Raw genomic sequence first — 20780 nt, 5'->3', positions numbered from 1 at the left:
AGCTCGCACTCACGGAGCAAAGACAAAAACTTTGAAGACCTGGAGTGCTATTTTTGATATTGTTAAATCTTTTGTTTCTTCTTTCTGATGTACAATTTATTTGGTATTTATGTATATTTTTTATTTTTCTTGTGATTAAGTATTACACTTTGTATTTTCCTCAGCACAGTGTAAGTCTACCTGGTGGGTGAGTGGGTGGGGGGGGGGGGGGGGGGGGGGTATGGCTACAGTCTAAATTACTGTGTTGTACTTTGTGCTATACTCAACTGACTACTCAATAAAATAATTGTTCACACACAAAAAAAAAAACCTGAGTGAGTGCGTGAGTTTGGGGGGCCACAGAATCCAAACATCTCAGTTCACCACAACACTCTATGCCTGTGAACCCTCCAGACCTGCTCCTTTGCCTAAGAAAAAAATATTCACAAAAGGCTTGACTAAACAGCTATGTTTTCAGCCTAGACTTAAACACTGAGACTGTGTCTGAGCCCCGAACACTAATTGAAAGGCTGTTCCATAACTGTGGGGCTTTGTAAGAGAAAACTATACCCCCTGCTGCAGCCTTCATTATTCAAGGTACCAGCAAATAGCCTGCACCTTTTGATCGAAGTAGGCGTGGCGGATCATAAAAGACCAAAAGTTCACTCAGGTACTGTGGAGCGAGACCATTCAGTGCTTTATAAGGATTGGGAGCCAATGCAGTGTGAATAAGATAGGGGTGATGTGGTCTCATCTTCTGGTTCTAGTAAGAACTCTCACTGCTGCATTCTGGACTAACTGGAGCTTGTTTATGCATCTACTGAAACATCCAGACAGCAAGGCATTACAATAATCCAACCTAGAGGTAACAAAAGCATGAACTAATTTTCCTGCATTGTGTAGTGACATTATATTTGTTAGCTTAGCAATATTTCTGAGATGAACGAAAGCTATCCTAATAGTATTATCTACATGAGCTTCAAATGAAAGACTCGAGTCATTCATACCAAGGTCTTTTACTGCTGCACATGATAAAACAGAAAGGCCACCCAGAGTTATTATGTAATCAGAAAGCTTACTTCTAGCTGCATGTTGTCCTAGTACAAGTACTTCTGTCTTGTCAGAATAATGTAAAAGAAAGCTAATAAGCATCCAGTGTCTAATGTCCTTTACACATTCCTCAACTTTATTAAGCTGGTGTCTGTCATCTGGCTTTGCTGAAACATACAACTGGGTGTCATCAGCATAACAGTGGAAGCTAATACCATGTTTACGAATCATTTTGCCCAGAGGTAGCATATATAAAGAAAAGAGCAGTGGGCCTAAAACAGAGACTTGCGGACACCAAACTTTATCTTAGTTTGCATACAGAAGTCACCATTTACATCTACAAACTGATAACGATCAGTCAAATAAGACCTGAGCCAAGAGAGGGCCGTTCCCTTAATGCCTAAGAACTAACTATTCTCCTTGATAGACTAGAAAAGATTTTCTAGTCTATCATGGAGAATAGTTCAGAGTAGTAGGTCATTTACCACTTTAACCAGCGCTGTCTCTGTGCTATAATGAGGCCTAAGTCCTGACTGATACATTTCATGAATGTTATTCCTATGTAAGTATGAGCATAGCTGCTGTGCTACAACCTTTTCTAGGATCTTGGAGATAAAGGGGAGATTTGATATTGGCCTATAGTTGGACAATTGACAGGAGTTGATAACTGCTAGTTTAAAAGATTTAGGTACATAGCCAGTGTTAAGGGAAGAACTGATTATTTTTAGAAGAGGTTCAATTGTTTCTGAAATGATCTGTTTGAGGAAACACATAGGTAAGGGATCTAGTATACAGGTTGATGATTTTGATGAGGAATTAGTGAAATTAGTTCAGTCTCTCAAAGGGGAGTAAATGTTTCTGTTGTGGTCTTATTCCTAGTCAATTTTGCTACAGTATTAAATAGGAATCTAGGATTATTTTTGTTATCTTCAATTAGGGTGGAGAGATACATTGATCTAGCAGCACTAAGCTTTTTCTATAGCTCAGAAGGCTCTCCATTCATGCTGTTTGAAATACTACCAATTTAGTTTGATGCCATTTATGTTCTAATTTTCAAGTGATCTGTTTTAAGGTGCATGTGTGATTGTTATACCAGGGTGCTAGTTTTTTTTTTGTCTTATTATTTTTCTTTTAAGCGGAGCTACCTTATCTAGCGTGTAGCGAAACATTGATTCTAAGCATTCAGTTGCCTGGTCAAGTTCTTCGGGATCAGACGGTGATCCAATCATGGTTGGTTACTATTGGAGATTACTGATAAAGCTCTGTGCAGTTGCTGACGTGAATGTACGTTTGACATGGTACAGTGGCAAGATGCATATATTACAATTAAGACACATTTTAAATGAGATGAGATAATGGTCTGAGATAGCTTCAGACTGCGGAAATGGACTATAGTTTCTATATTTAATCCAAATGATAGTATTAAATCAAGAGTGTGACCACTACTATGAGTGGGTCCTATTACATTCTGATTAACTCCTACTGAATCTAGAATGGACACGACTGTTCTCAGAGGGTCTTCTGGGTTATCAAAATGAATATTAAAGTAATAAATTAATAATAAAGTAACAATTAATACTTTTTCTAAAGAAACAAATCTGCAAATTCAATTCAAAAGGAATTCAGAATATGGCCCTGGGGGTTTGTAAATACTAATTAGCAGAATCGTCTGTGTAGACTTATTTTTCGTGGCTACTTATGTTGGCATAAATAACTTCAAACATGTTGAATTTATGACTAGGTTTTTGTGTGACGCATAGATTATCATTATAGATAACTGCAACACCCCCTCCTCTGCCAGCTAGATGGGGCTGATGTATATAAATACATCCAGGTAGACTAGCTTCATTTAAGACTATGTACTCATTTGGTTTAATCCACGTTTCTGTTAAACACAGTACATTAAACTCCTGATCAGTAATAGTTTCATTAACAATAAGCACTTTAGACATAAGAGATATAATATTTAAGTCCTAGCTTCAGATCAAAGGTGCTGGCTGTGCATTCGGTTACAGAAACCTCAATATCTATATATATTTTCCTTTTAATTGTGAATCACTATATTTGTGTAATATTTCATTTGATGTGTTTCATTTGATTCTTATCACAACAATGATAAGAAGCTGATGTTAATTCTCTTGGCACCAAGCAAAAAGACAATTACAAGAAAATGGTTAAAGCCAGAGCCACCCACCGATGAAGAATGGCCAGATATAATACACAATATAAAGTATATGTTATAGAAAGACTTTCTTTTTTCTTTAAAGATTCAGATATAAGATTTTTTTTTCTGATTTGCAAATAAATGGACTGAATATGTCAAATTCATATGATCAGACTTTTATGGAATTGAAAAGTAGGTTTTTTTACTAAATTGAAAATGGCATGCAATGTATTTCTATAGGAGGTACAAGGAATTGAAGCTCACCAGATTTTTTTGTATATAGTTGCTGTTAAAATGCAAAACATTTGAGAAAATCATGGAATTTTGTATCCAGGATTGATGATATACATATCTGGTAACAATTTTGTAACCATATTAATGTTCTTGTATTATTGTAAAAATAATGCCAGTCTTGGTCAATATTTGTAACGCCTACTTTATTCATGCATTTTGAGAAATGAACAGATGTAATATAAGCAAATAATAACAAATAATAAAAATGAACAGTGTTTTACAGTAATTATGTTTATGATTGACATACAATAGCTTATGCTTGTCAAATCTTCAAATCTGCAGAGTTTAGCTCCAGCCTCCAAACTCACCTGCCTTTAATTTTCTAGTAATATTGAAGACCTTGGTTAGCTTGTTCAGGTGTGTTTGATTATGGTAGTAGCCAAACTCTGCAGGACAGTGAGCCTCGAGGGACAGTTTTGAAGAACCCCGCCCCCTCACCTCGAGCCCCTAGAGGATTTCTCACTGGAACAGTCACAGGATGATACACTATATTACCAAAAGTATTCGGTCACCCATCCATATGATCAGAATCAGGTGTCCTAATCACTTGGCCTGGCCACAGGTGTATAAAATCAAGCACTTAGGCATGCAGACTGTTTTTACAAACATTTGTGAAAGAATGGGCCGCTCTCAGGAGCTCAGTGAATTCCAGCGTGGAACTGTCATAGGATGCCACCTGTGCAACAAATCCAGTCGTGAAATTTCCTCGCTCCTAAATATTCCACAGTCAACTGTCAGCTTTATCATAACAAAATGGAAGAGTTTGGGAACAACAGCAACTCAGCCACTAAGTGGTAGGCCACGTAAACTGACGGAGAGGGGTCGGCGGATGCTGAAGCGCATAGTGCAAAGAGGTCGTCGACTTTCTTCACAGTCAATTGCTACAGAGCTCCAAACTTCATGTGACCTTCAGATTAGCCCAAGTACAGTACGCAGAGAGCTTCACGGAATGGGTTTCCATGGCCGAGCAGCTGCATCCGAGCCACACATCACCAAGTGCAATGCAAAGCGTCGGATGCAGTGGTGTAAAGCACGCCGCCACTGGACTCCAGTGGACGCCAGTGGAGACGCAATCTCTGGAGTGATGAATCACGCTTTTCCATCTGGCAATCTGATGGACGAGTCTGGGTTTGGAGGTTGCCAGGAGAACGGTACATTTCGGACTGCATTGTGCCGAGTGTGAAATTTGGTGGAGGAGGAATTATGGTGTGGGGTTGTTTTTCAGGAGTTGGGCTTGGCCCCTTAGTTCCAGTGAAAGGAACTTTGAATGCTTCAGGATACCAAAACATTTTGGACAATTCCATGCTCCCAACCTTGTGGGAACAGTTTGGAGCGGGCCCCTTCCTCTTCCAAGATGACTGTGCACCAGTGCACAAAGCAAGGTCCATAAAGACATGGATGACAGAGTCTGGTGTGGATGAACTTGACTGGCCTGCACAGAGTCCTGACCTGAACCCGATAGAACACCTTTGGGATGAATTAGAGCGGAGACTGAGAGCCAGGCCTTCTCGACCAACATCAGTGTGTGACCTCACCAATGCGCTTTTGGAAGAATGGTCAAAAATTCCTGTAAACACACTCCTCAACCTTGTGGACAGCCTTCCCAGAAGAGTTGAAGCTGTAATAGCTGCAAAAGGTGGACCGACATCATATTGAACCCTATGGGTTAGGAATGGGATGGCACTTAAGTTCATATGTGAGTCAAGGCAGGTGACCGAATACTTTTGGTAATATAGTGTATCTTGAAATGATTTCAGGCCTTTGTCATCATAAATGTCACCAAAGGAATTTACTTTACATTTAATCCATTGTGAACAGTAAAATGGGTTTTTACCTGATAGAAAATTATTCTTATGGAACAAAGGTGAATGACGATGCCACCTCAAGTTTGGCTCTATCTTTCTGGTCACTGTTATCCACGTAGAAATGAAATGTGTTATGATAGGGCAAAAATGAAGTTTACATTGTCTAAGTGAGACACCAGCAAAAAGCAAATGCTCTATATTGTGAGGCGAAACATTCACTCACTCAGGTTTGTTGATGGTGGTGTGGCTGACCGCTTTTTGTCCCAGGGCACCCTCATGGCTGTGTTACCTTCTGGATCTCCCTTTTAGTTATGCTGTCACAGCTAGTCTTGCCAGAGTCCTGCTTGCACTCTGTATGCAAAGTACATTGTCCTTAACCATTACGGGACAAAAGCTTACCTAACAATCCCTCTCTCTCTGTCTCTCCCTGTCAAGCTACACATGCTACTCCTGAGATACCAGTGATCCTGACCCCTTCTGCTCTCCAGATTTCTACTTCTGGTTGGAGTTCTCATCGGTTGAGATCGCTCGCTGCTGCTGGGGGTGGCCCTACATTGATGGCCTGAAGATCATTGGGATTGCTTGGGATGGTGCCACTTGGGGACCGTGGAGATGGCTTGGGGATCTCATATGGGGAGTTGTACTGTGATGGTTTGGGACTGCGATTGCTGTGGTGGCTTTGGGGCTGCAGTTGCCACGATCAATTTTGCACTCAGGTGGACAGTGGACAGTGGATAGGTTCAACAAACTGGACTTCATGTGAAAACTGTAATGAATTTACTGGTTGTACAATTGCACTATTTGTCCATGTAGTACACAGTTACAGAAGGGATTTATTTATAATTGCACTATCCGTTGTCACCCAGATGAGGAAGGGTTCCCTTTTTGAGTCTGGTTCCTCTCAAGGTTTCTTCCTCATGTTGTCTCAGGGAGTTTTTCCTTGCCACTGTCACCTCTGGCTTGTTCATTATGGATAAATTTATATATTTAAATTTTATATTCGTAATTTATATATTTCTGTAAAGCTGCTTTGTGACTATGTCCATTGTTAAAAGACAATACAAATAAAATTTAATTGAATAGAAATCCAGAAACACTGCACTGCCAAAAATATTGCACTATCCGTTGATGAGGATGTTTCCTCTCAAGGTTTCTTCCTCGTATCGTCTCATTAGGGATATATTCACATATTTACAATTTATTTTGATTTAATCTATTTTTAATGTATTTATTTCTGTAAAGCTGCTTTGTGACAATTTCCATTGTTAAAAGTGCTATACAAATAAAATTGAATTGAACACTTTTTTGTTGTACCACGCATCAGCCCCCATGAAGCTCTTTTTATGTTTTGTCCTGAAGCATTGCTAAGGTTCTTGAGCACCCGTATATTACTGCTGAGTTGAGAATAGTTCGTTAAGGAAGGAGGATATGTTACACAAATTGTGAATGAACAATAAAACTATACTTCCTAACATGTCATGCATTTTTCCACCTTTAATGTGATATAGCAACCAACAAAATTCAAGTGAAAATCTGAACTGTTTGAGGAGAAAAAAAGAAAAAGAATAAACATACAATACATACAAACCGTAGTAGCGTAAGTGTGCACACCCTTTTATAATGGGGCATGTGACTGTGTTCATAACTGAACAATCCCATTCATGTTTAAATCATATTCAAAAGTAACAATCACACTCCTGCCATCAATGAAGTGATACTGATTAACCCCAAATAAAGATTAGCTGTTTCTGTAAGATTTTCTTAACAATTTCTGGGATTTATCTGACTGCTGAAGCCATGGTCTGCAAACAGCTGACAAAACATGCAAGGGATCACACCGTCAAAAGGTGTCAATCAAGAGAGGGGTACAAAAAAAAATTCCAAAACAAATTAGATGTAAAATGGAACACCCATAAAGGCCATCATCACGTGGAGAAAATGGGGTACCACAGTCACATTACCAAGAACAAGAGGTCCTTTGTGACAAAAAGACAAGAAGAAAAACATATCAGGGAGGATGCCAAGAGACCTACGGCAACATTAAAGGAGCTACAAGAATATCTGGCAAGTACTCATCATGCCCTGCATGTGACAAAGATCTCTTGTATTCTTCATGTCTGGGCTATGGAGTAGAAAGAAGCACTTTCTCATGGAAAAAACATTCAACATTCAAGCCTAAATCACTTCAAACCACATGGAAAAATATGCTGTGGTCTGATGAGACCAAGAATTATGGGGCATAATTCTAAAATATTTTTGGTGCAAAATACCAACAGTGAAGCACAGTGGTGGCTTCATCATGCTATGAGATTGCTTCTTGTCATCTGGGCCTGGGGCAATAGTCGAGATAGAGGGAACCATGGGTTGCTCCAAATACCAATCTATTTTAGCACACAACCTGCAGGCCTCTGTTACACAGATGAAGATGAAGAAAATTTTCATCATACAGCACGACAATGACCCAAAGCACAAATCCAAGTCAACAAAGGAATGTTTTGGAATATTTCAGATCTAAATCTCATCAAAGTGTGGAATTACTTTAAGAGGGCTGTGCACAGGAGATCCCCACGCAATTTGACAGATCTAGAGCAAATTTGCATGGAATAATGTGGAACCAAATTGCCAAATCAAGATGTGCTAAGTTGGTAGACTTGTACCCAAAAAAGTCTAAGTCCTATATTATAATAGAAACATTTTTCTAAAATGTTTCTATTTGATTTTCACTTGAATTTTATTGGTTACTATATCAAGTGGAAAAAGATCTGACATGAGTCATATTCGTTTTTTACATCAGAGAAACCAGCAATTTTTAACAGGGGTGTGTAGACATTTTATATCCGTTGTATATAAACTATATGGCCAAATGTATGTGAAAACCTGAGTACTGAACATCCCATTCCAAAACTGTGGGCATTAATATTAAGTTGTTCCCCCTTTGCTTCTTTAACAGCCTCCACTCTACTGGGAAGGCCTTCCCCACTAGATTTTAGAATATGGCTATGAGAATTTGTGCGCATTTAGCCACAAAAGTGCAAGAAGTTGGGTCATTCCAATTCATCCCAAAGGTGTTCGGTGCATTTGAGATCAGGGGTCTGTGAAGGCCACTCAATTTCTTCTATACAACCCTGAAAAAATGATGTCTTCATTGATCTCACTTTGCGCACAGGGGCACTGTCATGCTGGAACATGTATGGGCTCCTTAGTTTCAGTGAAAGGAAATCTAAATGCTACAGCATACAAAGACATTCTAGACATGTGTGCGCTTCCAAGTTTGGGCAACAGTTTGGGGAGGGCTGACACATGCTGTGAGGGTCAGGTGTCCATATACTTTTGTCCATATAGTGTATACTGTTATATAAACAGTAGTTAAAAAAATAAATCCCACTGATAAGCTTGTGCTGGAACCATGTATACGGTATACACACCCACATGAAATAATGACCACAAATTTTATACCGGTAGATCCTTTATTCAGTTTGTGAAAAAAAAAAGATCAAGAATGAGACCACACAGAGCAAAATCAGCAAAACAACCAATCAAAGCTAAGACTTAACAGATTCACATGTTCTTTCTAAGAAGCCAATGCACAACATTTTTTTTCCTGACAAAAGTCCATGTTGTCCATTCAAAATGTAAAAATATGTGCCTTTAGCACAAACACTTAACTAGTTCATGGTCTCTCTGTCAAAGAACTGTACGGAATATAAGAAACTGGTCATGTTTACCAATGAGTCTGATAAATTAATAAAAAAAAGTATGTGCTTGCAGTTTCCACAAGTTGCTGGTGTTGTGTTAGCCATTTCTGAAATGTCTACAGAGAAACTGTTTATGTAAATACTGTATACAGTATTTCTTTTGTAAAATTGCACCAACTGCACAACTTCGGGTCTGAGAAAAATAGTTTAAAGATAAAAGGAATTATTGCATGTATTTGGGTTTGCGTTAATGTGGCATGGTGGTGATCCTCATACTCTGACTGGCGATGGGGTATGTCACCATTGGCGTGGTGGCATGACTCATGGTGATGCCCGGCAGAGGCTGTGCCATGGAGACAGCAACCGGGGCCACAGAGGCTGCCACAGGTGCCATGGAAACAGGTGGTGCCATACCTTGTGCAATGGTCTGGGCAAGGGCAGCAGAGAGTGGCGCGATCTCAGGGTTCAGATGGGGTGGAGGAGGAGGGGGTGCAGCAGGTGGGGGTGCAGCATTGGCTGGGGGCGCACCAGCAGGGGCACCGGCAGGTGCCACCAGTTCCTGCTGGGATACAGCACGTGGCTGCAGTCCAGCGCTGCTCAAAGTTGTGCGAGTCTGTGCAATGCCATGGTTATAGGAGCTCACTGAACCGACAGGTGGGGCCAGGCTCTGTTCTGATGGTGTAGGTGTTGAGGATAAAGTCATGACCTTTGCCTGGCTGCGGAACTGAGCATTTTGCTCCAGCAAGACCTCATTGGTAGCCATCAAGTTGGAGACCTGAGATGTGAAGCATATTATGGGGGAAAAAAAGATTGACAATTAGCCATGACTACTTACATAAACAGACAGTATTGGTACAAATTGAGAGACTAAGGTTAGAAAACAGACCTGACTCTGAGCTCAATTAGAATGAGCCTTTTTAGTCCAAAAGGGACCTTTTGTCAGAGTGTAATGTGTGGGGATAAATCACCTCACAATTTGGATAACTTGAAATAAGATAAGATAAACTTTATTGATCCCACAGTGGGGAAATTCACTTATCACAGCAGCTCACAGACAACAAGAAAACAATTAAGTTTTATTAGGATATTCGACCACAAAAGAATGGTTTTGTAGTCTAAAACCAGAAAGAGGTTTCTTCACACAAAGGGACAACAATCCAAAAAAACAGTAGTAAATCAAAAAGAAAGACTCAAAGAAGACTGAATAAAACATTTTAAAATAATCAAATCAGGAAACTGACTTTAATCCCAACTGTAAATGCTTTGAAGCACATCGTTCGATCAAAGCATTTCAGAAATATACCTAGGGTTAGTAGGGTTAGTTAGGTTTGGATAGAGGAAAGAACAAAAAATATTATAACTGCTTCACAGAAATAGGGGGCTACAGAAATATTTAGATTGAAGTTAATGCTAATAAAGGAGGTTTCAGTATTCCCCTACTTTCAAAGGAAGTGACAAGTCAATTAATGCTGTGCCCAGCTTGTCTCTTGTGGCTAAAAACTGTGGGTGTGCACTGTCCAACTGTTTATATATAACTTCAGTTGAGAAACTTAAGAGACCTGATTGTTTTAGAGTACATCCAAAATGTATACATCAAGGCTGCAAACTAACACTATCTAAAATCTCTTTTGGGACACTTTCGGGACGATAATGTTGCATGCGATAATGTTGCATTAATGTTTGATTGTGGTATTGAAGTATTTTTTTTTAAAGCTTTCCGCAAAAAAGTGACTTAGACTATATCTAAGCAGTCAGTCACCTGTGGAGATTCAAATGTCACACTCTTCTCTGGTTCACATGGCAACAATATGCTGAGTGGGAAAACTGTGCCACCCAGTTGCTATCAGCGGTGCTGTGAGTTTTAAAAAGACCTGGGGTCTCATTTATCAAAGCGTGAATAAAACAAATACTAAATTTGTCTGCAAGACTTGCTCCTATGCACAATAAAATTGTTATTTATTGCACATACATATGCACAGCTGTAAGCAATGGCCATTGATAAATCCCACACATTCTAAATTGATGTGCCTGTGCATGGCCACACTCATATGCATAAAGAAACAGCACCAAACAGTCGGGCCCATAAATATTTGGATAGTGACAATTTTTGTATTTTTGCCTCAGTACACTACCACAATGGATTTGAAATGAAACAGCCAAGATGTGATTGAAGTGTAGACTTTCAGCTTTAATTCAAGGGGTTTAACAAAAATATTGCATTACCCATTTAGGAATTACAGCAATTTTTTACAGAGTTCCTCCATTTTCACAGGCTCAAAAGTAATTGGACAAACTAACAATATAAGCCTGTATAAATATTTTAATACTTAGATGCAAATCCATTGCAGTCAATGACTGCCTGAAGTCTGGAACCCATAGACATCACCAAATGCTGAGTTTCCTTCCTTGAGATGCTTTGCAAGGCCTTTAAGGCATCTGCCTTCAGTTGCTGCTTGTTTGTGGGTCCTTCTGCCTTCAGTTTTGTGAAAAGCATGTTCAATTTGGTTTAGGTCAGGTGACTGACTAGGCCATTTAAGAAAATTCCATTTCTTTGCCATAAGAAGCTCTTGGGTTGCTTTCATGGTATGTTTCAGGTCATTACCCGTCTGTACTGATAAGCCCTGTCCTATTAGTTTTGCAACACTTGACTGAATATGAGCAGAAAGTATAGCTCTATACCTTTCAGAATTCATCCTGCTACTTCTATCAGCAGTCACATCATCAATAACACCAGTGACCCAGTTCCATTGGCAGCCATACATGCCCATCCATAACACTTCCTTCACCATGTTTGACAGATGATGTGATATGCTTTTGATCATGAGCCCTTCCTTTCCTTCTCCATACTCTTCCCTTCCCATCATTCTGGTACAAGTTAATCTTGGTTACATCAGTCCAAAAACGTCTCTGGATTGTAGACTTTGACAATGATATGCCTACCTCCTCCAGAGTGTTCTTTACTTGGCTGGATGTTGTGAAGGGGTTTTTCTTCACCAAGGAATGAATTCTGCAATCATCCACTTTACCTGTCTGCTGTGGTCTTCCAGGCCTTTTGGTGTTGCTGAGCTCACCAGTGCATTCATTCTTTTTAAGAATGTATCAGATTGTTGATTTGGCCACTCCTAAGGTTTCTGCTATCTCGCTGATAGGTCTGTTTTGTTTTTTCAGCCTAATGATGGCCTCCTTCACTTGCATCGACAGCGCTTTGTACCGCATATTGGGAGTTCCCATGAAATGCAAATTCACTTGGAATCAACTACAGACCTTTTGTCTCCTTAATTTGTCATGAAATAACAAGGAAATAGGCCACACCTGTCCATGAAACTGCTTATCAGTCAATTGTCCAATTACTTTTGAGCCTGTGAAAATGGATGGACAACATAAAAAAATGGCTGTAATTCCTAAACGGTTAATGCAATATTTTTTGTTAAACCCACTGAATTAAAGCTGAAAGTCTACACTTCAATTCTTGCTTCATTTCAAATCCATGGAAAACGAAATCGACTGATGATCCATCACTTACTTACTCCTTACTTGCAGTATATAGTTTCCAGTGGTGCTAAAAACACATCCCATCTTTTATACGATTTGAGATTACATTCCACCTGTGTCATCTGTCTGCATTTTGTGATCACTGAAATCAGCAATTACTCTCTCTAAGTTACCTAACTGTCTGTTAATTTAGCTGGTGATGAAAAGTACTCTTTCAGCTCTTCTGCCAGTTATATCTTCCATGAGCAGGCTAGTAATCCTTTCATTAGTGAAGTGAAGTGACTTGTGGCCAAGTATGGCGACCCATACTCAGAATTTGTGCTCTGCATTTAACCCATCCAAGTGCACACACAGTAGTGAACACACACATACTGTGAAAACACACCCAGATCAGTGGGCAGCCTTTTTTGCTGCGGCGCCCAGGGAGCAGTTGGGGGTTCGGTGCCTTGCTCAAGGGTCTCACCTCAGTCGTGGTATTGAGGGTGGAAGAGAGCGCTGGTCATTCACTCCCCCCACCTACAATCCCTGCCGGACCCGAGACTCAAACCCACAACCTTCAGGTTCACCTTCGGGTTACAAGTCCGACTCTCTATCCATTAGGCCACGACTGCCCCATATAGTTTTACAGTCAGGTCCATAAATATTGGGACATCGACACAATTCTAACATTTTTGGCTCTATACACCACCACAATGGATTTCAAATGAAACGAACAAGATGTGCTTTAACTGCAGACTGTCAGCTTTAATTTGAGGGTATTTACATCAAAATCAGCTGAACGGTGTAGGAATTACAACAGTTTGCATATGTGCCTCCCACTTGTTAAGGGACCAAAAAATAATCATAAATCAAACTTTCACTTTTTAATACTTGGTTGCAAATCCTTTGCAGTCAATTACAGCCCGAAGTCTGGAATGCATAGACATCACCAGACGCTGGGTTTCATCCCTGGTGATGCTCTGCCAGGCCTCTACTGCAACTGTCTTCAGTTCCTGCTTGTTCTTGGGGCATTTTCCTTTCAGTTTTGTCTTCAGCAAGTGAAATGCATGCTCAATCGGATTCAGGTCAGGTGACTTGGCCATTGCATAACAGTCCACTTCTTTCCCTTCAAAAACTCTTTGGTTGCTTTTGCAGTATGCTTTGGGTCATTGTCCATCTGCACTGTGAAGCGCCGTCCAATGAGTTCTGAAGCATTTGGCTGAATATGAGCAGATAATATTGCCCGAAACACTTCAGAATTCATCCTGCTGCTTTTGTCAGCAGTCACATCATCAATAAATACAAGAGGACCAGTTCCATTGGCAGCCATACATGCCCACGCCATGACACTACCACGACCATGCTTCACTGATGAGGTGGCATGCTTAGGATCATGAGCAGTTCCGTTCCTTCTCCATACTCTTCTCTTCCCATCACTCTGGTACAAGTTGATCTTGGTCTCATCTGTCCATAGGATGTTGTTCCAGAACTGTGAAGTCTTTTTTAGATGTCGTTTGGCAAACTCTAATCTGGCCTTCCTGTTTTTGAGGCTCACCAATGGTTTACATCTTGTGGTGAACCCTCTGTATTCACTCTGGTGAAGTCTTCTCTTGATTGTTGACTTCGACACACAAATCTGGCCAACTGTTGTGAAGGGTGTTTTCTTCACCAGGGAAAGAATTCTTCGGTCATCCACTACAGTTGTTTTCCGTGGTCTTCCGGGTCTTTTGGTGTTGCTGAGTTCACTGGTGCGTTCCTTCTTTTTAAGAATGTTCCAAACAGTTGTTTTGGCCACGCCTAATGTTTTTGCTATCTCTCTGATGGGTTTGTTTTGTTTTTTCAGCCTAATGATGGCTTGCTTCACTGATAGTGACAGCTCTTTGGATCTCATCTTGAGAGTTGACAGCAACAGATTCCAAATGCAAATAGCACACTTGAAATGAACTCTGGACCTTTTATCTGCTCATTGTAATTGGGATAATGAGGGAATAACACACACCTGGCCATGGAACAGCTGAGAAGCCAATTGTCCCATCACTTTTGGTCCCTTAACAAGTGGGAGGCACATATGCAAACTGTTGTAAATTCCTACACCGTTCACCTGATTTGGAAGTAAATACCCTCAAATTAAAGCTGACAGTCTGCAGTTAAAGCACATCTTGTTTGTTTCATTTGAAATCCATTGTGGTGGTGTATAGAGCCAAAAATGTTAGAATTGTGTCGATGTCCCAATATTTATGGACCTGACTGTATATTAATCTGTATGACAGACATTAAAGTCATAAATATTATATTAGTGAAATGGCATTGACTATTCCGTGATCAAATCCCAGTGTGGTTAACCTACGTTATACTAGTCCTGTGTAAAATGTGAGTGTATGGCAATTACACAGCAGTAACAGTGTGTTCAAAGCTGAGAGAAAAGAGCAGGCTATTTCATATGTTAGAACAAACTGAAACATGAAAGTAGTGTATTCTAGACACAATAAATGGTCATTTAAAAAAAGCAGTTAAAAAGTATCAGTTGAGAGAGAGTCAAATCACACACATGCTAAAATGAAGTGCTTTTTGTATCATATTAAAGTCATTTAAGCCTAGCATATCTTACCTATATTGGACTGAATTTACTGCATTTATCTCTCTATTCCCTCCTTTGAGTATTGAGTGTTGTTATAGCAGTACATGAATTAAACAGAGAAATAAATCTAACAGTATTGTAAACAAAAGGAATCTAATATTCAGGACAGTCAATTTTCAGTTTGGGGTAGCTGACAATTTCAGGACATTTCTGGGACAGTTCTGGAAAAGGTTAGTCTGGAGCCAGGTATACATACAAGAGTGTGTTACTAAAATGCATTTTAATAGTGCAATAAACCCCAGAAAAAGATAAAAGCATAGTTACAAGATTTTCACATTTTTGCATGCACTATTGAATCAGAACTAAACCCAGGAACTGAATAGAGAATTGGGGGGACATACAGTATGGCAACTTGTACCATAGAAGTAGGTCAAGAAATTGTTTGGATTTATTACATTATTACTAATTTCCATACATTCAAGAAAATTCCAAGTTCAAATATCTTTTCATGCTGGCATGTTGTCAGTACTGGTGGTACTCATGGCTCGGTGCAGAAATTTTACATAAGAAATTAAAATGTACCTGTTGTTTTGTCACCCACTAGTGTGAAGGCGAGATAAGGTTTCACTTTCTTTTTCTATCACTTACAAATAACTCAATACAGAAGGACATATAACTCCAGATAATTCCCTCACATATTTTCTCAACAAAATGTTTTGAGAACTACAGTAAAATTATGGGCACTAAAGAACTAAACGCCAATTTTGACCAGCAATCATGAAGCCTGGCATATGAGTAATAATGTGTAGCCCTGTCTTCAACTGTATTACATAGAAAACCATGTGATACAACGAAACATAGTGTCAGAATAATTGTAGTTGCAAAAAGTGAGTCACTATTCCTTAACCTATTCATTCAAGATGAATCTATTTCTGGAATCTGGTATCTGAAAGTTTCCATTAGACCAGTGTTTCCTGAGCCTGGTCCTTGATTATCCCTGCACACCAGACGAGTCTTTCTTTCTCCAACATACCTGTCTCAATTCATCAGCTCATTTACATGGCAAACTTTAAATGGGTGTGTTAATGCAGAGATAGTGCAGGTTTAGGATTTGGAAGCACTGCATTAAAGCACTGCATTAAATTTCTAATCCTCACCTGTTTCTTGAGCTCCTCCACTCGCTTCCTCAGCAGAGCATTTTCCTCCTCCAATAGGCGATACTCCAGAGGCCGGGTGGAAAGAGCAGCCTGCACCCCTAAATCATAGTGGCCTCCCCCAGTCCCATCGGCCAATCGGAATCCTTCCAATCGTCTTCTCTTCAGCTGAAGAGCTGCGTGATCAACAGGGCTCTCCAGTGGCCCGGGATCAAACAGTCCATTCTCAAACAGTGATTCATAAACTGAACACGGACCCCTGTCATAGCGCCGTTGTCCAGCAGCCCCCAGGGATAGACAACTTCCAATGGAACCTCCTCCACCACCACCACACAATCCCTGATCTCTGCACCCTCCGATGTTAGGGCTTCCCATCCCCATCAGACTCCCTCCATTTGCTCCAACCAGTCCTGACACTCCACCACAGGCCACACCTCCACTGCTTGCATTCACTATTCCACCCACCCCGCTTGAGACACCCATCATCCCCACTGCACTAAACCGTGAAGCCTCATGCTCGTGGTCCTTCCGCACATGACGAAACTTGCACTTGTTGCCCCGCTGACATTCCCCTTTCAAGAAGTCTCTGCATATGGGTGCCTCACCACGGTTCTGTGGCAGGTCAGTAAGCGAGAGACCCAGGCCTGCTGCCACTTTCCACCGCAGCCACAGTGGCAGCTCACCGGTCTTTTTGTAGTAGTCTTCATCTTCCTTGGAGCCATGCACAAAGCGACAGTTGGTACGCACACACTCTTTGTTCTGGTGGTCATGGCAGAAGACAAACTCATTCTTCTGCGCGCCAAGGTCAGGCACTTCATTGAAGTCTGGGTGGCGGAAACGACAGCGCTTGCCACGCTTACACACGTTCCGTAAGAAGTCACGGCAAACGCCATCTGATGGCGAGCCCGAGCCAAAGCTGCCACTGGCTCCACTGCAGGTGTGGCCATTTCCCAGGGCACCACTGCATCCCATGGCCCCAGAACCACTGTTCCCACCAGTTGAGCTTCCCCCAACTCCCCCTCGACCGTCTGCACCCCCAGTCAAGCCAGAGCCAGCGCCTACTTCCTCCCCTACCCCCGTGCCAGCACCCCCTCCACTGCCGCCCCCGCCACCACCTACCAGGTACGTGCTATCCCGGTCAGGCATGGCGCTCAGCGCAGTCAAAAAGGTAGCCCGTGCTCATGTGTGGGCCAGAAATGGCAGGCCTGACTATTGTTCAAGGCCTGATGATTTTACAAAGGTACCCAGATCAGACTTCTGTTGCAATCTGCAAATCCAATGTGGTACCTGTGGAAAGACAGAATACATATTACATAATTAAAAGGCATAAAGGAAGACAACATTTGAGTGTGCTCACTGTTCCACAGCAATCATTTTTAAATCAATAGCCAGGACTTTTGGTTGTAGTCAAACTTTCTAATCTATAACTTTTAAAATCATGCAAGCTTAATTTTTTTAAATTGTAGAATTCTAATGACTCACTCATTCCATTGTTTTGAGTTACCAAGGTGACCAGGTTACAAGAAACTGAGCAATGAGAACCATGTCTGTAACTGACAATACGCTTTTTTTGTTGTTAAATCTGGAAACATATAAAAGTTTCAAGTGCCAGTTCCAAGTAGGAAAACTGGTATTGTCCAGATTCTGATACCACTTTAATGAAGTCAAAACAATAAGTGCATTATTTTTGTATAACAGGGCAGACTGGAGTGTGATATTCTGGAAGAAAAAAACACTTAACCACATCAATGATTATATGAATTTTTGTTAAACAAAAACCTCTTTTGCAAACCCATCTTAGATTATGCAGAGTGTCTGTCATACAAGCCCCTGTGTATGAGCTGTTACTATAGAAATAACAAAATATTATAACAAGCGTATTAATATTAACGTCCTTGTGCTGTTGTACAATAATAATGCATATTTTTTGGACCAATCAGATTCGAGCATTCAACTGAGCTGTGGTATAAATTTATACAAGGACCTGGGTTAATTAAACCATTCCTAGGTGCTATTCTGTTATTTTATTTCTACTTGGATGGGCCATGTCAATGTTTTGTCCCTCTTCCTCTGAGAAAATTACCTACTGTTTTTGGCCAAATCTAACTTCAGTCCTGACGGATAGATGCCTCTATGATTTTGCAGGCAGATGCTGTCTCATATTAGAAAAGCAAGCTTTTCTGACTGCTGTATTTGATTGTCTAGAGTGTGTATGCAAATTAAACATTTCCTGATTTAAGAACACAGAAGACTGTGATCTCACAGGATAATTAAAGGTGCATTAGGTAAGATTAGTACATTTTTTAAATCAAGATTAGGTCACTAACAGTTATATAGATGGGTATGATATTTGAACTATTATTATTATTATTATTATTGTTATTATTTTACTCTTTAAGTCTACGCCCCCAGTTTCTATGGTGGCCGCAGACACAAAACCGCAGCACATCCAAACACGAACAAGCATTCTGGACTGGAAGTTAGTTTTACAAGCAGCTTTTCTTTGCCACTTCGTACACTTGTGCTGAGGTCATGTCGTGAACCTTTTTTTTTTTTTTTAATCATGTCCTAAATATCCTCCAGGATATTTGTAAAAATAAGATTTAAAAAAAAAATCGACTATTGTAGCTTTAAAGGGTCTATTATAATAGTATAATAATAAACTCTTATATGTGTATATTATGTTTTCACACATTTATTTTCAACTCGCACTTAAACTCTTGCACTTGAGATGGTTTTACTTTTTCGAAATGACATAACATGGGTTGCAGAAAACTAAACTGGTTTTCCAAAGGAAAATTTGTAATGCTAGTTTTCACTCAGAATAGAAACTGATGTATGCTTGATCTCAAGAATAGCACTGTTTTTGTTTAATTGTGTAACACAAATCATGGTTTTAATCAGAGGTTAAAATGTAATCAGATAGGGTTTTAAGAGTTTAGTTCTCATGTACTAATTTGAACTGGTACAACGCGAATTAAAATGAAACTGAAGTGTTATCTAGTTACTTAGTAACGTAACTACTACTGTCGTTGCACACAAAAATGTTAGCTGATTTTTACACAATGTTAGCTCGATTTTACACAACTAAACAAAACATCTGAAAACATCTGATTTTGTGGCTCGCTGAGTAACAAAGGCCTAAATAACAGACGCTACAGTGCCAGACAAAACAGCTAGCGATAGCTTATTAGCACGCTAAGATACGAGCTAGTAACCAAACCTGGCAACTTTGTACAGCATTAAACGATCACCTACCCAACATTTACAGGGAGTTCAAGCCACCTGAAAGCAAGCCCATCTGCACAACTTTTTTTTTCCCCCACAAATCAAAATGAATGGGTATTTACGATGTTTTCACACGCTGAAACTGATCAGGCTACAACTTCCGCCTGATTCAAAGTAATGGATGTGTTCACACACAAGACTAACACCATGCGCAGTTTCGCAGATTGTCACTAATCGTTCTTTTTCGGAACTTCTACCAGCATAACATGTGTACAGATCACAAGATCTGTGCAAAATCTCAAATGTATCCTTATTTCGGAGATCTGTAAACAACTTGCACTAGAGGCAGTTTGCAAGATGTGCAGAATGTGGCTGCGCTTGATCGCACAAAGATCACGTCATCACTATGCGCAATCACGTGACAGATACATACAAACGCATTTTTTCTTTAATTTCTTTCTTAAAGGGTCCTATGCCAGAGTTGTTGTAGAGTGGCTTTTTGTGGCTCTACATTCCACCAGCTAGTTTTCCTGGGAACCGCCCCACGCTTACATGTATAACCTAGCTAGCTAATAGGGAGAAGCATTTTGCACGTCAGTACAAGCGGTTGTCTTCTTTGAAATCAGTCTTTTGTGAGGCTGTTGCTATTTCAGACTTAAAGTCCCCGTGAAATATAAACTGGGGTTTTATGCAACAGTTAGTTCCGGTCCACTAATTTGATTGGACAAGTGCTGATATTTAGTATAACAGCAATGGGGCATTTCACTGTTTGCATCACTCCACTTGTCTGTATTCTGTACATAAAATTCCATAAAATTCCAAAATTCCAACACTGAAACTGTTACTACACTTACTACAAGCTGTCAGTCAGTCTGTGTGTTGAAAAGTAACATGCAACATACTGCTTAAATAGAGCTTTTTGTAGGAATTTCTTGACATGATAATCACAAATAAGACATGTATGTACAGTCATAGGAAAAGGAAGGTCCATCCACAATTGTGTGGTTCTCACCAATTTCTATAAACAAACAAGTTTCATGTCTCAAGTGACCACAAAATAACAGAACAGATTTCAATATGTAGTCATTTTTTCCCAAAAAGAATTGAGACCAACATGAATCTGAGGTTGTTGGCTGATGGCTGATATCCTTTCTTCTTGGCATGATGCAGACATACACCTGTGTACTCATACTGTTTCCTGAGCAGTTTAAGTAGAAATATATTTAATCAATAGGTGTGTTCTTAACACAGGCCTGCATCACAGATTGAAATCAGTGTGTTGCGAGGCGAAGGTGTGGTGTCTTCATGGAGTTGTGGACATGTATCCTATGGTGCCTCTCACAATCACTTATTAAGGACAAA

At 40.1% G+C, this 20780-nt stretch overlaps 1 protein-coding gene across 2 annotated transcripts; it reads right to left on the bottom strand.

Annotated features, from left to right (window-relative positions):
• Nucleotides 1-7047: 7047 nt before the first annotated feature.
• zc3h10 (zinc finger CCCH-type containing 10) lies at nucleotides 7048-20522 on the bottom strand. Of its 2 annotated transcripts, none has more exons than XM_034298585.2 (3): nucleotides 17673-19440; nucleotides 16194-17477; nucleotides 7048-9762 (listed from the first exon to the last, which is right to left on the bottom strand). In XM_034298585.2, exons 2-3 carry the CDS (start codon nucleotides 17334-17336, stop codon nucleotides 9235-9237), a joined length of 1671 nt encoding a protein of 556 aa, XP_034154476.1. In that variant the 5' UTR covers nucleotides 17337-17477; nucleotides 17673-19440; the 3' UTR covers nucleotides 7048-9234. The 2 variants fall into 2 exon arrangements, with proteins under 2 accessions (XP_034154476.1, XP_026780627.1); XM_026924826.3 differs by lacking the exon at nucleotides 17673-19440 and adding an exon at nucleotides 19449-20522 and having other exon boundaries at nucleotides 7049-9762.
• Between the last annotated feature and the right edge of the window lie 258 nt (nucleotides 20523-20780).

The sequence above is a fragment of the Pangasianodon hypophthalmus genome, chromosome 2 (genome assembly GCF_027358585.1).
Source record: "Pangasianodon hypophthalmus isolate fPanHyp1 chromosome 2, fPanHyp1.pri, whole genome shotgun sequence".
NCBI classification, from domain to species: Eukaryota; Metazoa; Chordata; class Actinopteri; order Siluriformes; family Pangasiidae; genus Pangasianodon; species Pangasianodon hypophthalmus.
The sequence above is the reverse complement of the archived record's forward strand: the minus strand, read 5'-3'. Positions and strand labels throughout refer to the sequence as shown.